Below are 13,765 nucleotides of genomic sequence, written 5' to 3'. Positions count from 1 at the left end.
ATGCATTTTTTTTTTTAAGCACCAGGGTTCTGTATCATTCTCCCACAGCGAAAACCAGAGAGAAAGGTTCTATCAATCACGAGTCAATCACAGTGCTGTCCATGAACATGCTTCTAAAGGTGTTGCAATTGTCAGTTAAAACAACGCAGTGCCATATCGCAAAAAATGGCCTGGTCATGAAGGGGGCAAACAAAAGGGAATACGAGCGCACAGGCTCATGGTACAATAACGTATTTTTATTAGATGTAAAAGGATAAAAATCGATATGCTCACAAGTGAAGGTGAATCGACAGCGTCAAACAGTTCCTCCAATAGAGAGCCTTAACATGAGACATCTGTGCTTCGGAGTGGATGAGAGATCCGCTAGATGGATGGGCTGGCTCCACAGACACAGACTCAAACAATCAGCTGCCGACAACCCGCAAGCGAGCCGCTTACTGACTGAAGAGATGGCTGGTCAGGAGAGGGCGCCTGCAACACTTGCCCCAAGAAGAGCTCTGATGGAGCCAACTGACAGAGGACGCTGTAGTTGTCAGGAAAACGCATTTCAGAGGGCGTGGCCTCTTTCCTCAGATCTGCCCCCTGTTATCCTGGGAGCCCTATTGTAGCTGAGATTGATTGTCCTGGGTTTTTTAACCCTATACTGGGGTAGCCAGTATAAGTAGGTTTATTATTCATTTTTTATTAATTTGTATTGTATAATGGATTCATCATATGAGCTTTCTAGTATAAATTGATAAACGGCTATATTTTTAATTATCTTTAATTTTTAATTAGTTTTAATCATTTGTACCCTAATACAATCTATCTTGAAGTTTTATTACATATCAACTAGTAAACTAAATATATAAACTTCCCTTTAAGACAAACTAGGGGTTAAAAAACAAAAAAGAGGAAACGAAATATATATATATACATACACATATATATATACATACACATATATATATATATATACATACACACACACACATACATATACACACATACATATATACATATATATATATATATATATATATATATATATATATATATATATATATCCCCAACGAATGAACCACATATTATTCTGTACTTATTAAATTTTATTGACATTTACGATTCATTAAAATTTTTTATTATTTTTCATTTTTGATAAAAATTTTCGCCAAGAGAATATATATGCAATTCTTTCTACTGATATATCTTAGACAAATTGTATGCTGTTCTTAATTGAAATCTAGTCGTCACATTATTCCCTATATGTTTCCAGTAGAAGTTCGATAAACTCTGATTATAGGGTTAAAAAACCCCAGGACAATCAATCTCAGCTACAAAAGGGTTTTCTGGATAACGGAGGGCGGATCTGAGGAAGGAGGCCACGCCCTCCGAAACGCGTTATCCTGACAACTACAGCGTCCTCTGTCAGTTGGCTCCATCATAGCTCTCCCTGGGTCAAGTGTTGCAGGCGCCCCACAGCCCTCTCCTGACCGGCCGTCTCTTCAGTCAGTGGGTGGCTCGCTCGCGGTTTGTCGGCAGCTGCTTGATGAGCCTGTGTCAATGGAGCCAGCCCATCCATCTCTCATCCACTCCGAAGCACGGATGTGTCCCTCTTTAAGGCTCTCTACTGGAGGAACTGTTTGACGCTGTCGATTCACCTTCACTTTTTTTCACCTTCGCTCAGCCGCCATGATACACCGTGGTCAGCTTACAGAGGGGAGGATATAGCCAGGCAGGATCAGCCACGTATTTTAGGTGTTACGGGGGGGGGGGGGGGGGGGCAATAACACAGCACAAGCACTGTGCTGTATAACATGCTTTTTTTTATTTTTTTTAGGTTAACAAACACTTTAAGCACTGGGGGCTGGAGGGGGAGGTATTTAGCCCTCTTACATGGCATGAAAGCACCAGTAGGATGTCATCAGTGTGACAGTTGTGTCATCTCCTAGCCATGCCAGTTACTTCTTTGCTTTCCAAGAAAAACAAAGGCAATGTGTAAGACAACAGAGGTGGGCAACAAATGTCCTACAGATATTTCATTAGAACATACCAGGAATCGCAGTCCTGTCTTTCCTCTCCGTTCCTCCAAATACTGTGTTATCGAGGTCCTCCAGGCAGGGCATGTGCTCCATGTCACATGGGCTGGGGACCTATATAAAAAGAAAAAAAAAAAAAGTCAGACAAAGTACAACATATTCCACACATACAGCAGGAATTTAACAGCCAAGAGAATTGTAAAGAAACAACTGTATACAAGGTAAAAAGAAAAAAAAAAAAAAAAAAAAAAAAACACACACCATAAACACCTAGTTATTGTAGGTGCAGAACAAGAGCTGAAGCAGCCTTTTTTCTGCCAATCTGTTCTGCCAATGAAGTGCCACTGTAGTAGCAGAAAAAGGCAGCAGACAGAAATGGCACTTTGTGCTCTGGCATTAGACACATACGCACCATATATATGCTTTGTTCATATTCTACATATGAGGTTTACAAATCGTTCTGCAAGCAGCCAGGAGTGCCAGCAGGGAACCCAAGAAGAGGGGGGGTTGCTCTGTGCAAAGCCATTACACAGAGCAGGCAAGTATAACATGTTTGTTATTTAGAAAAAAAATAAAAATGCTCTTTTTTGATCACTTTTAAACAGCACACCTTTTAGTAAAAGTCAATCCTTATAGAGAGAAACATGGAGGCTTCCACCGTCATGTAAATGATAAATGCCGGGTGGTTTCCTTTTGTCCTTCTAGTGTGACATCCATACATTCTAGATAGATAACTAGCATTGTTTAATGATGGCAGTCTCCGTGTTTTTTTCACAAATCTGCTTTGATGCTTCAGCTGTAGATTTTTTTTTTTTTTAAAGCTGGTCATATATGGATCGAAATTTGCTCAGCTCAGCAGGGATCTGCCAAATTTCAGTCGCCTGCTCAACAAAAGTCAATCTGTTCACAGGAGATGTTGGCAATTTTTTTGGCAATCAGAGACTGTAGCCAATCAGCTGCAGCCGCTGATCAGTGTATAGTCCCAGCGGAGGCAATCAGAGTATGTCTCAGCAGAGGGGGGGGGGGGGGGGGGGGGGGTTTCCATCCATCCACCTTGTCTGGAGGGTCTGCCAAATCGGAGCCTATTGCCGGCAATGGCACCACCCAAATTGGTGCGGCGCCGACTTTGCTTGCAGCGCCACACCAATTCCCAAAAGGGGAGCGGCGGGCTCAGGCTCTCAGCAAGGCTGAACCAGATGCCAAGTCCAGGCATGTGGGCAGATCCTGACCACATATTTGCGATCCTTCCTTAGCCTTTACTGGCTTTGTGAAATCAGCCAACAGCAGACACAGGGTCACAGAAGAGCAGAATGAACCTCAATCCACAGAAGTACTGCCAAATGAGCTTTGATTGTACTGCTCCTTTAATTATGTTCACAACATTATAGTGAAAGAAAGTGCTTTGTGTAATACTATGTCTGACTCTCAAAAAGCTTTTAAAAGAAATTCAGCCTAGTGTAAAAAAAAAAAGGAAGAAAAAATAAATACAAATTTCTACCATTATAAATGAAAAAGACCATGGGTTCAGAATTATACCTGAGTGTGTACATGAGAAACAAGTAGAATTTTAAGGCTCTTCATATGAGAACTTCTGTCCAGCAATTCAACGGCTTTGTCCAAATCATCTTGTGTCTTCAAAGGTATTACCAGCTGCAGAAACAAAGAACGTCCACCGGTTAGTCATGTTAGATTTGCTTTCATCTACAACAGTCACCGATATATTGTATTATGGATCTCTGCTTCAGGAGACAAGTGTATAGCCATGTGCAGTTAGGAATATTAGGCTATATTTGTATTATACATCTGTGGTTTTGGATGTGCATTTGGCCATTTAGGGTATTAAAGGATAAGTCAACCTTTTAACAAAAGAATTATAAAATGCTAATTTTATTGTATTTTTTTTAACCTGCAAAAAAAAAAAATGCATTATTTTTTGTTTCTGGAGCCTGTAAAGCATTGCACAAGCAATTATCAGGTTGCTGGTGCCATGCAGGTCTCCTGCAGATCTGTCCGTGTATCTGTGTGTCCGTAACATTCCCTTTGCGCAAGTAGATACAATCTGAGAGGAAGGGAGAATGAACTACCACAGCGTTCCACAGTGCCATGGTAGTTCCTTGAAAACTATAAGCCATCAGCCCCAAATGCTGCCGCACCTTGTAGTTTTCCATTCACTGTGGATGAGTGATGTGGGCAGGCGGTGCCCCCTCTCGGCCACGTTTTTTATTTTTATTTTTTTTTTATTTTTTGTGACAGCTACCAGGGGACGAAGAACGTGGAATTTGGGGGTGGAATATTCATAACATGCTACACCCCGAATGTGGGTGTAAAATGTAACAGCTTACAAAACGTGAGGTTATCCTTTAAGAAATGATTTGCTTGGCTAGGTTAAAAATTAGGAATAATCTTCTTTGGGTTATGTGATGGAATGAGATATGTGAATATATTCTGTTTGAAGAATGCTTTACTGTGCTTCCTCTCAGATAATTAACCACTGGCACCAACAATGTTTTTCGTTTTCTGTAAGGAGACATTCTTCCCATTGAATAAGTGAAGTATGTATATCCACTTAAGCCCCGGACCAATTTGCAGCCAAAAGGACCAAGCCCCTTTTTTGCGATTCGGCACTGCGTCGCTTTAACTGACAATTGCGCGGTCATGCGATGTGGCTCCCAAACAAACAAAATTGGCGTCCTTTTTTTTCCCACAAATAGAGCTTTCTTTTGGTGGTATTTGATCAACTCTGCCGTTTTAATTTTTTGCGCTATAAACAAAAATAGAGCGACAATTTAAAAAAAAAAAAAAAAGGAATATTTTTTACTTTTTGCTATAATAAATATCCCCCAAAAAATATATATAAAAAAAATGTTTTTCCTCAGTTTAGGCCGAAACGTATTCTACATTTTTTTTATTTTTTACCAAAAATATCGCAATTCGTGATTATTGATTGGTTTGCGCAAAAGTTACAGCGTTTACAAAATAGGGGATAGTTTTATAGCATTTTTATTAATATTTTTTTTTCTACTAGTAATGGCAGCGATCAGCGAATTTTTTATTGTGACTGCGACATTATGGTGGACACATCGGACATTTTTGACACATTTTTGGGACCAGTGTCATTTATACAGCAATCAGTGCTTTTTAAATGCACCGATTCCTGTGTAAATTACACTGGCAGTGAAGGAGTTAACCACTAGGGGGCAGTGCAGGGGTTATGTGTGACGTTATGTTTTTTTTTATTATAGGGGGGCGTGGCCTGGCATGTGACATCACTGATAGTCTTTCCCTGAAACAGGGAACAGACAATCGGTGACAGCCACACAGGGAAGCACGGGGAGAGGTTTGTTTACACAGGCCTCTCCTCGTTCTTCAGCTCTGTGACCCGATCGCGGGAGACCAGCGGCGATCGGGTCCGCTGGTCCTGCGGCAGCGGAGCTCAGGAATGCCCAGCCACCGGCGCGCTCCCGACCCACGGCTGGGCACTTAACGACCAGCGCACGCCGATGTACATCCCATTTATGAAGAGGGATATCTCGGTAATGGCAGCAGCTGCTGCCACAACTGAGATATCCATCTCTTCAGGCGCCGGTCGTGTGTACGATAACGGTGGTCTCCGCGGCGGGTTCACTGCGAGATCACCGCTATCGGCGGCGGGAGAGGTGCCACCCCTCCTCCCGCCGCCGCTTACCAGAGCCGTCGGTAGCGGCGGAGGCGATTGGGTCCCATCGATGGCTGGGTATGGAGACGAGTGAGGCTAAGATGGCCCCCCACTCGTCTCCATACCATAGGAGGGCGGAAGTGACGTCAAAACGTCACTTCCACCCGTACCTCTTAAAAAGGTATATTTTCAAAAATTACATTTTTTTTTTTTATTGCATTTAAGTTCAAATATGAGATCTGAGGACTTTTTGACCCCAGATCTCATATTTAAGAGGACCTGTCATGCTTTTTTCTATTTCTATGTTTACATTGAAGCGTGACATGTTGGTATCAATTTACTCGGCGTAACATTATCTTTCACAATATAAAAAAAATTGGGCTAATTTTACTGTTTTCTTATTTTTTTATTCAAAAAAGTGAATTTTTTCCCAAAAAAGTGCACTTGTAAGACCGCTGCGCAAATACGGTGTGAAAAAAAGTATTGCAATGACCGCCATTTTATTCTCTAGGGTGTTAGAAAAAAAAAAACAATATAAAATGTTTGGGAGTTCTAAGTAATTTTCTAGCAAAAAAAAAAAAAAACTGTTTTAAACATGTAAACACCGAGTCTGAAAAAGAGGCCTGGTCCTTAACTGGTTAAAGAGCCACGTACAGGTACGTGATTGTGCCCAGCCGTGCCATTCTGCTGCCGTATATCGGCGTGAGGCTGTCCTTGAGCAGTTAAACATACTTCACTTATTCGTATATTTTATCTGCGTGGAAACACTTTAATATGTTGGCAGCTTCTCCCATCCTTTTATATCTTATTCTATACAGTTTGGTTTTGCGCATTAGTTTCCCCATTTATTTAAATTCTTTCCATTAACCCCCAGTGTGGGAGAGGGCCCTTCTCCACCGACTATCAATATAAGAGAGCCCTTCTCTCTTGACCACAAATGTAAGGAGGGACTACACAGACCACAAATGTAAAGCTGGCCATACATGGTTCTGTTTTCATTCAGCCAGCGGACGAATATAAATGAATATATTCCCCCATCCATACATTCCAAAGATTCGCCCTGCTGTGCCATTGTACTGTGACAGTGAGGATACTCTGTTGCTGTCAGAATATGCTGATCAGGGTGGCAGCCAGTGACTGCAGTTGCTGATCGAGTGACTTACCCAACAGGATGGTCGAACATAAAGGTGGTTTACCAACTTCATGTGTGCAGTGGCCACACATGGATTGAAATTCAGACGGTCTCTCCTCAAATGGCTGAATTTGGATCCATCTATGGCCACCTTAAGGGACACTTCTCTGAGCAATGTAATGGAATACTCCTATAGAGCCCTGGGTGCCAAATATGCTTAGAATGCCACATCCCCTATTCTTAGATCTCAACTTAAAGTTGTTGTTAACCCACTACTACTAAATGCACCCATCCTCTCTGTACCATTATAATAATTGTCCCTGTGCCTGTGTTCTGTGAAAAATCTGCCAGATTTGTACCTATATGAGCTCCCCTCCCAGAGCTCAGCTGTCAGCTCTCTTCTCTCTCCGGCTCACAGCTGCAGTGGGTGGGGCCGAGCCTTCCCACTGACAACCCTTGTGATTCTGCCATTTACCTGATGTTTACATGTTTTTCATGCCGGACTGGAAACTGCCATTGCAAAAGCTAATCCCCCAAGCATTACCGGATACTAGAATCAGGGGATGTAGAGCCCAGGGTGGTGTATTCACTCCCAGTCTCAAATTTCCCAAGCGTTGACGGCACCCAGAAAGCAGGGGAAGCGGAGTCTGAGCTAGTGATGTCACTTCATGTCCTGATGCCTCAAGCGCCTCCTCTTCCCGTCCCGGAGCCTCAAGCGCCGCCACTTCCCGTCCCGGCGCCGTTGGCACCCGTAAGACACTTCCTCCAGTGCACTTGCGCTGAGCTACAAAAATGCTCAGCCAGGCACATTCAGCTCCTACCATCCTCCCTCACTTTGGCAGGGGAAGCCGAGTCAGAGGTGGGAACATCACTTCCTGTCTTGACATCAGACCTCAGGGAAATGTCTTATGAAATTTATAAATAAACTTCGGAGATTGAACTAGTAATGCCAGAGCTGCCATTTGGCCCATTGGTTACATGTTGACTTTCCATCTATTTTAATGCCAAGCTAGGATTTGTGATGTCTGCACAGGAAGTCTTTTTTTTTTTTAATGACAAATTTAGCTTAAAATATTTGGAGGGAAATCTAAAGCTCCAGCGGTTTTGTAGCTCCTTGATGGATGACTCACAGACTGGTGAAAGGTTTGCTGTCCTGGCCGGGTGCCACAAGAAACACTGGGATGCCGCCAGTTTCTGTACGCTGCCCGTTGCTTATTCCAACGTGCTATACAAGATTAAACTACGAGCCTGATAGCTGCTGGAGGCAGTTTTTATGACTTTCAGGGTTGTACAAACTTATTTATAATACCACACACAACTTTTACGAGAAACTGGAACTGTTGCTTTTCTACTACTAGCACACTTTCTATGACGAGGGGGAATATACAAAACCAAAAATCTGCAGTGTGCCTGTCATAGATTTTAGATGTTTCTGAATTACTGACCTGGAAAAACACTCGGATCAGAAAGTCCTAGTGAAGTCAAAAACTCCTGATCTGCATGCTTGAGCAGTGACTCAGATTGAATGAAAATGACAACCGGGAGGCTATTGCTTTTGAGAAAGGTCTGCAATGGCGCTTTCACCTTGTACAGATTTTCTTTAACCACTTGCCGACCTGTCACAGTACATATATGCAACACAAAACACGTACATGCACATCACACGTGCCGGCTCCCGGTTGCATGCCCCTTCCACTTCAGATTGTGGATTTCGGGGATCCGGTGATCGTATGATCACAATGTCAACAAAGCTGTCAAAACTTAAAAAAAAAAAAAGGCAATGTTTCAGGGCCATGCATGACCCCTTCATCAGGCATGTGACAGGTTCTGCATGGGCCACCGAAATATCGCAGTTTTAGCTGTGGCTTTTTTGGGGCAGCACAGTGTACTGGTTAACACTTTTGCCTAGCAGCACCAGGGTCATCTGTTCGAATCCCAACCACGACAGCATCTGCTTGGAGTTTGCATAGTCTCCCTGTGCCTGCGTGGGTTTCCTCCAGGCCCTCCCGCACTCCAAAGATATGTTGTTAGGTCAATTAACTCCTGTCTAAATTGGCCCTTGTATGTATGAATGTGAGTTAGGGACCTTCGATTGTAAGCTCCTTGAGGGCAGGCACCGATTGCGTATGTAGTGTATGAGTGTTTCTCAACTCCAGTCCTCAAGGCGCCCCAACAGGTCACGTTTTCAGGATTTCCCTCAGATGAAACAGCTGTGGTAATAACTAAGGCAGTGAAACTGATCCAATGACCTGTGCAAAATAATGGAAAGTCTGAAAACATGACCTGTTGGGGCGCCTTGAAGACTGGAGTTGAGAAACACTGATGTACAATATAAATATGTAAAGCGCTGCGTAAATTGACGGCACTATACAAGTACCTGTAATAAAATAATAAAGCTGTGACGTGATAATCAAATAAAGCGTTAGACACTTTTTTTTTTGGAGATCTTTGGTTTACTGGTGATAAATTCCTTGCTTGGCATGAGAACCATCCAACGTCTAGCATTTTTCTCAATGAATGCAGAGCATTCTCTGGATTGGACGAGATGGAGTGGCAGGGCATTGATATTATGATCTCCAGCTTGTCCAATTAGAAGAGGTCTTGTATCAATTGAAAAATACAAGGGTTCTCTGAATTGTGCCCAAGCGGAGCCGTGTTCATTAAGCAGCAAGACAGCTGTTCAATACAAGACCCAGAAAACAATGAGAATCACCGCCGTAGAGGCAGATACTACAGAGATTCTTCACTTCAGAAGGGATTGGTCAGGTATGGGACATGCATACTTACATTGGTTCAAGATGGCCAATAGAACTATGCCAAAAACTAAATATCTGTAATTCAGTTTCAATACACTAGAACAGCCATGGGACCGATGATAACTTCCTATTGTCCTCCCTTCCCCACTTCTATTCCTTTAGATGTATAGAAACTCTTCAAACAAATTCCCATGTACCCCACCCCTACAACTGTTCCCCAGTTCTTTTATCACTACTAATACTTTTTCCAATGCTATACTTTTGTACCTCTAACCCAGGGGTCTCAAACTGGTGGCCCTCCAGCTGTTGCGAAACTACAAGTCCCATGAGGCATTGCAAGGCTGACAGTTATCAGCATGACTCCCACAGGCAGAGGCATGATGGGACTTGTAGTTTTGAAACAACTGGAGGGCCACCAGTTTGAGACTCCTGCTCTAACCCCTTTGACATTTTATGCCCATCATAAAAATGCACAATAGGTTCATTTGTAAACTGGACGCTTGAATCCAAAGTTTTTTTTTTCTTTTTTTTTTTTTTTTTTTTTATAAAAAGAAAAAAAAGTACCTCATCCCTAGTAGAAAGTGAATAAGTGTGGAATACATACATAATATAATTATACATACATACATATACATACACATATATATATATATATATATATATATATATATATATATATATATATATATATATATATACATACACACACATATATATATATATATATATATATATATATATATATATATATATATACAGTGGTGTGAAAAAGTGTTTGCCCCCTTCCTCATTTCCTGTTCCTTTGCATGTTTGTCACACTTAAGTGTTTCGGAACATCAAACCAATTTAAACAATAGTCAAGGACAACACAAGTAAACACAAAATGCAATTTGTAAATGAAGGTGTTTATTATTAAAGGTGAAAAAAAATCCAAACTATCATGGTCCTGTGTGAAAAAGTGATTGCCCCCTAAACCTAATAACTGGTTGGGCCACCCTTAGCAGCAACAACTGCAACCAAGCGTTTGCGATAACGTGCAATGAGGCTTTTACAGCGTCCTGGAGGAATTTTGGCCCACTCATCTTTGCAGAATTGTCCTAATTCAGTTACATTAGAGGGTTTTCGAGCATGAACGGCCTTTTTAAGGTCATACCACAACATCTCAATAGGATTCAGGTCAGGACTTTGGCTGGGCCACTCCAAAGTCTTCATTTTGTTTTTCTTCAGCCATTCGGTGGTGGACTTGCTGGTGTGTTTAGGATCATTGTCCTGCTGCAGAACCCAAGTTCGTTTCAGCTTGAGTACACGAACAGATGGTCGGACATTCTCCTTCAGGATCTCTTGGTAGACAGCAGAATTCATAGTTCCTTTTATCACGGCAAATCTTCCAGGTCCTGAAGCAGCAAAACAGCCCCAGACCATCACACTACCACCACCATATTTTACTGTTGGTATAATGTTCTTTTTATGAAATGCAGTGTTCCTTCTACGCCAGATATACTTGGACACACACCTTCCAAAGAGTTCCACTTTTGTCTCATCGGTCCACAGAATGTTGTCCCAAAAGTCTTGGGGATCATCAAGATGTGTTGTGGAGAAATTGAGACAAGCTTTGATGTTCTTTTTGCTCAGCAGTGGTTTTCTCCTTGGAACTCTGCCATGCAGGCCATTTTTGCCCAGTCTTTTCCTGATGGTGGAGGCATGAACGCTGACCTTAACTGAGGCAAGTGAGGCCTGAAGTTCCTTGGACGTTGTTGTGGGGTCTTTTGTGACCTCTTGGATGAGTCGTCGCTGCGCTCTTGGGGTAATTTTGGGCGGCCGGCCACTCCTGGGAAGGTTCACCACTGTTCCATGTCTTCGCCATTTGTGGATAATGGCTCTCACTGTGGTTCGCTGGATTCCCAAAGCTTTGGAAATGGCTTTATAACCCTTTCCAGACTGATAGATCTCAATTACTTTCTTTCTCAATTGTTCCTGAATTTCTTTGGGTCTCGGCATGATGTGTAGCTTTTAAGGATCTTCTGGTGGACCTTACTGTGTCAAGCAGCTCCTATTTAAGTGATGCCTTGATTGTGAACAGGTGTGGCAATAATCAGGCCTGGGTGTGGCTAGAGAAAGTGAACTCAGGTGTGGACAACCACAGTTATAGTATGTTTTAACAAGGGGGGCAATCACTTTTTCACACAGGGCCATGATGGTTTGGATTTTTTTTCACCTTTAATAATAAACACCTTCATTTACAAATTGCATTTTGTGTTTACTTGTGTTGTCCTTGACTATTGTTTAAATTGGTTTGATGTTCCGAAACACTTAAGTGTGACAAACATGCAAAGGAACAGGAAATGAGGAAGGGGGCAAACACTTTTTCACACCACTGTATATATATATATATATATATATATATATATATATATATATATATACACACACACACACACACACACACACATATATATACATATACACACACACACACACACACACATATATATTTAAAAACACACTATTTATTTTTATGTTTTTTTTTTTTTTTTTTTTATTAACGCAGCTTAAAATAGGATACCATACATGTGACATATTACAAAACAAATACAACATTATTACAGAATCCATCAGTAAGGTGTCTCCACTGTGTGAGTCTGAAAAACCTCAACATTTTTCAACTCAAAGAGCCTTCATCAGGAGATAAAAAATCTTTCCAGAAAGCTGTTTTTCTCCTGATGAAGACATGAGATGAAACACGTTGAGGTTTTTCAGACTGGCATTGGAAACACTTTGTCGATGGATGTTGTACTCATTATGTATTTGTAATATGATGTCACATGCATTGTAACATATTTTAAGCTGGGTTAATAAAAAATATATTTAAATACATTTTTAATGGTTATTTGGCACCTATAAAAAGTCACACTGTTACTTCAACAGATTTACTTGCAAAGTAAACACTTTGCTTATCCACTCGCCGACCACCTACCACACTTGTACTGCGGCAGGTCAGCTCTATTGCAGGAAACGACATGCCCGTCTGTCATTTTGTGCAACAGACACTGGGGGGTGGGGTGGTACCTGCTAGAGGCGCGATTCTGCACTGATTGGACACAGGGGATGCCAATCAGCGAGTCCCGATGACAGTTGGCCACCCGATCTTTCCCGGGAGAGGCAGAATGGCGGTCTGCCTTGGTAAACAAGGCAGATCGCCGTTCTGACAAGGGAGACAATAGTGATCTTGTGTTCCTGCTAAGCAGAAACACAGATCTCTGTCTTCACCCAGTCAGAGCAACTCACACACATTTAGCAAGCACCCCCTAGGGACACATTTAACCCTTTGATCACCCCTGAAGTTAACCTCTTCCCTGCCAGTGTCATTAGTACAGTAACAGTGCATATTTATAGCACTGATCGTTGTAATAATTTCACTGGTTGCCACAAAAAAAAAAGTGTCAGTTTGGTGTCCTACTAAAAATCACCGCTATTACTAGTAAAAAAAATAACTAACTAAAAATGCCATAAAAATATCCCATAGTTTGGGATCACTGGTCCCCAAAAAGTGTCAGTGTCAGGATTTGTCTGCTGCAATTTTGCAGTCCTGCTAAAAATTGCTGATCGCTGCCATTACTAGTAAAAACAATAAAAACATATTTTTGTAAAAGTCTATCCTATAGTTGTAAATGCGATAAACCAGAGCTATGCAATTAGCGGACCTCCAGCTGTTGCAGAACTACAAGTCCCATGAGGCAAAGCAAGGTTCTGACAACCATAAGCATGACACCAAAAGGCAGAGGCATGATGGGAGTTTTGCAAAAGCTGGAGGTCCGCAAATTGCATATCCCTGCGATTTAACCAAACACTTATTGGGATTTTTTATTTTTTTTTACAAAAAATATGTAGCAGAATACACACAATGGCCTATATTGATTCGATTTTTAAAAAAATTTTTATTGCATGCGTTTTTGTTTTTTTTTCAAAAATTGTCGGTCTTTTTTAGGTTATAGCGCAAAAAATAAAAACCGCAGAGGTGATCAAATAACACCAAAAGAAAGCTCTATTTGTCAAGGAAAAAAAAAGGACACATTTTATTTGGCTACAGTGTCGCACGAGCAATTGTCAGTTAAAGTAATGGAAAAAATGGCCTGGTCATTAAAGTGGGTAAAACCTTCCGGGGGTGAAGCTGTTAAGCAAGTTTGCAAAAGAGAAAAAAAAAAAA

General features: G+C 41.5%; 1 protein-coding gene across 1 annotated transcript in view; it reads right to left on the bottom strand.

Annotated features, from left to right (window-relative positions):
- The window catches only part of MAP3K2 (mitogen-activated protein kinase kinase kinase 2), a 74,274-nt gene that overhangs the window by 45,628 nt on the left and 14,881 nt on the right, over positions 1 to 13,765 (bottom strand). The window contains exons 5-6 of the mRNA XM_077449653.1: positions 3,555 to 3,668; positions 2,033 to 2,132 (exon numbers count right to left, since the gene is read on the bottom strand). Of these exons, the coding sequence (XP_077305779.1) occupies positions 2,033 to 2,132; positions 3,555 to 3,668 (214 nt within the window). The remainder of the gene's footprint in view (positions 1 to 2,032; positions 2,133 to 3,554; positions 3,669 to 13,765) is intronic.

The sequence above is a fragment of the Lithobates pipiens genome, unplaced genomic scaffold (genome assembly GCF_037356315.1).
Source record: "Lithobates pipiens isolate NorthernLeopardFrog02 unplaced genomic scaffold, aLitPip1_a1.2 Scaffold_22, whole genome shotgun sequence".
NCBI lineage: Eukaryota > Metazoa > Chordata > Amphibia > Anura > Ranidae > Lithobates > Lithobates pipiens.
The sequence above is the reverse complement of the archived record's forward strand: the minus strand, read 5'-3'. Positions and strand labels throughout refer to the sequence as shown.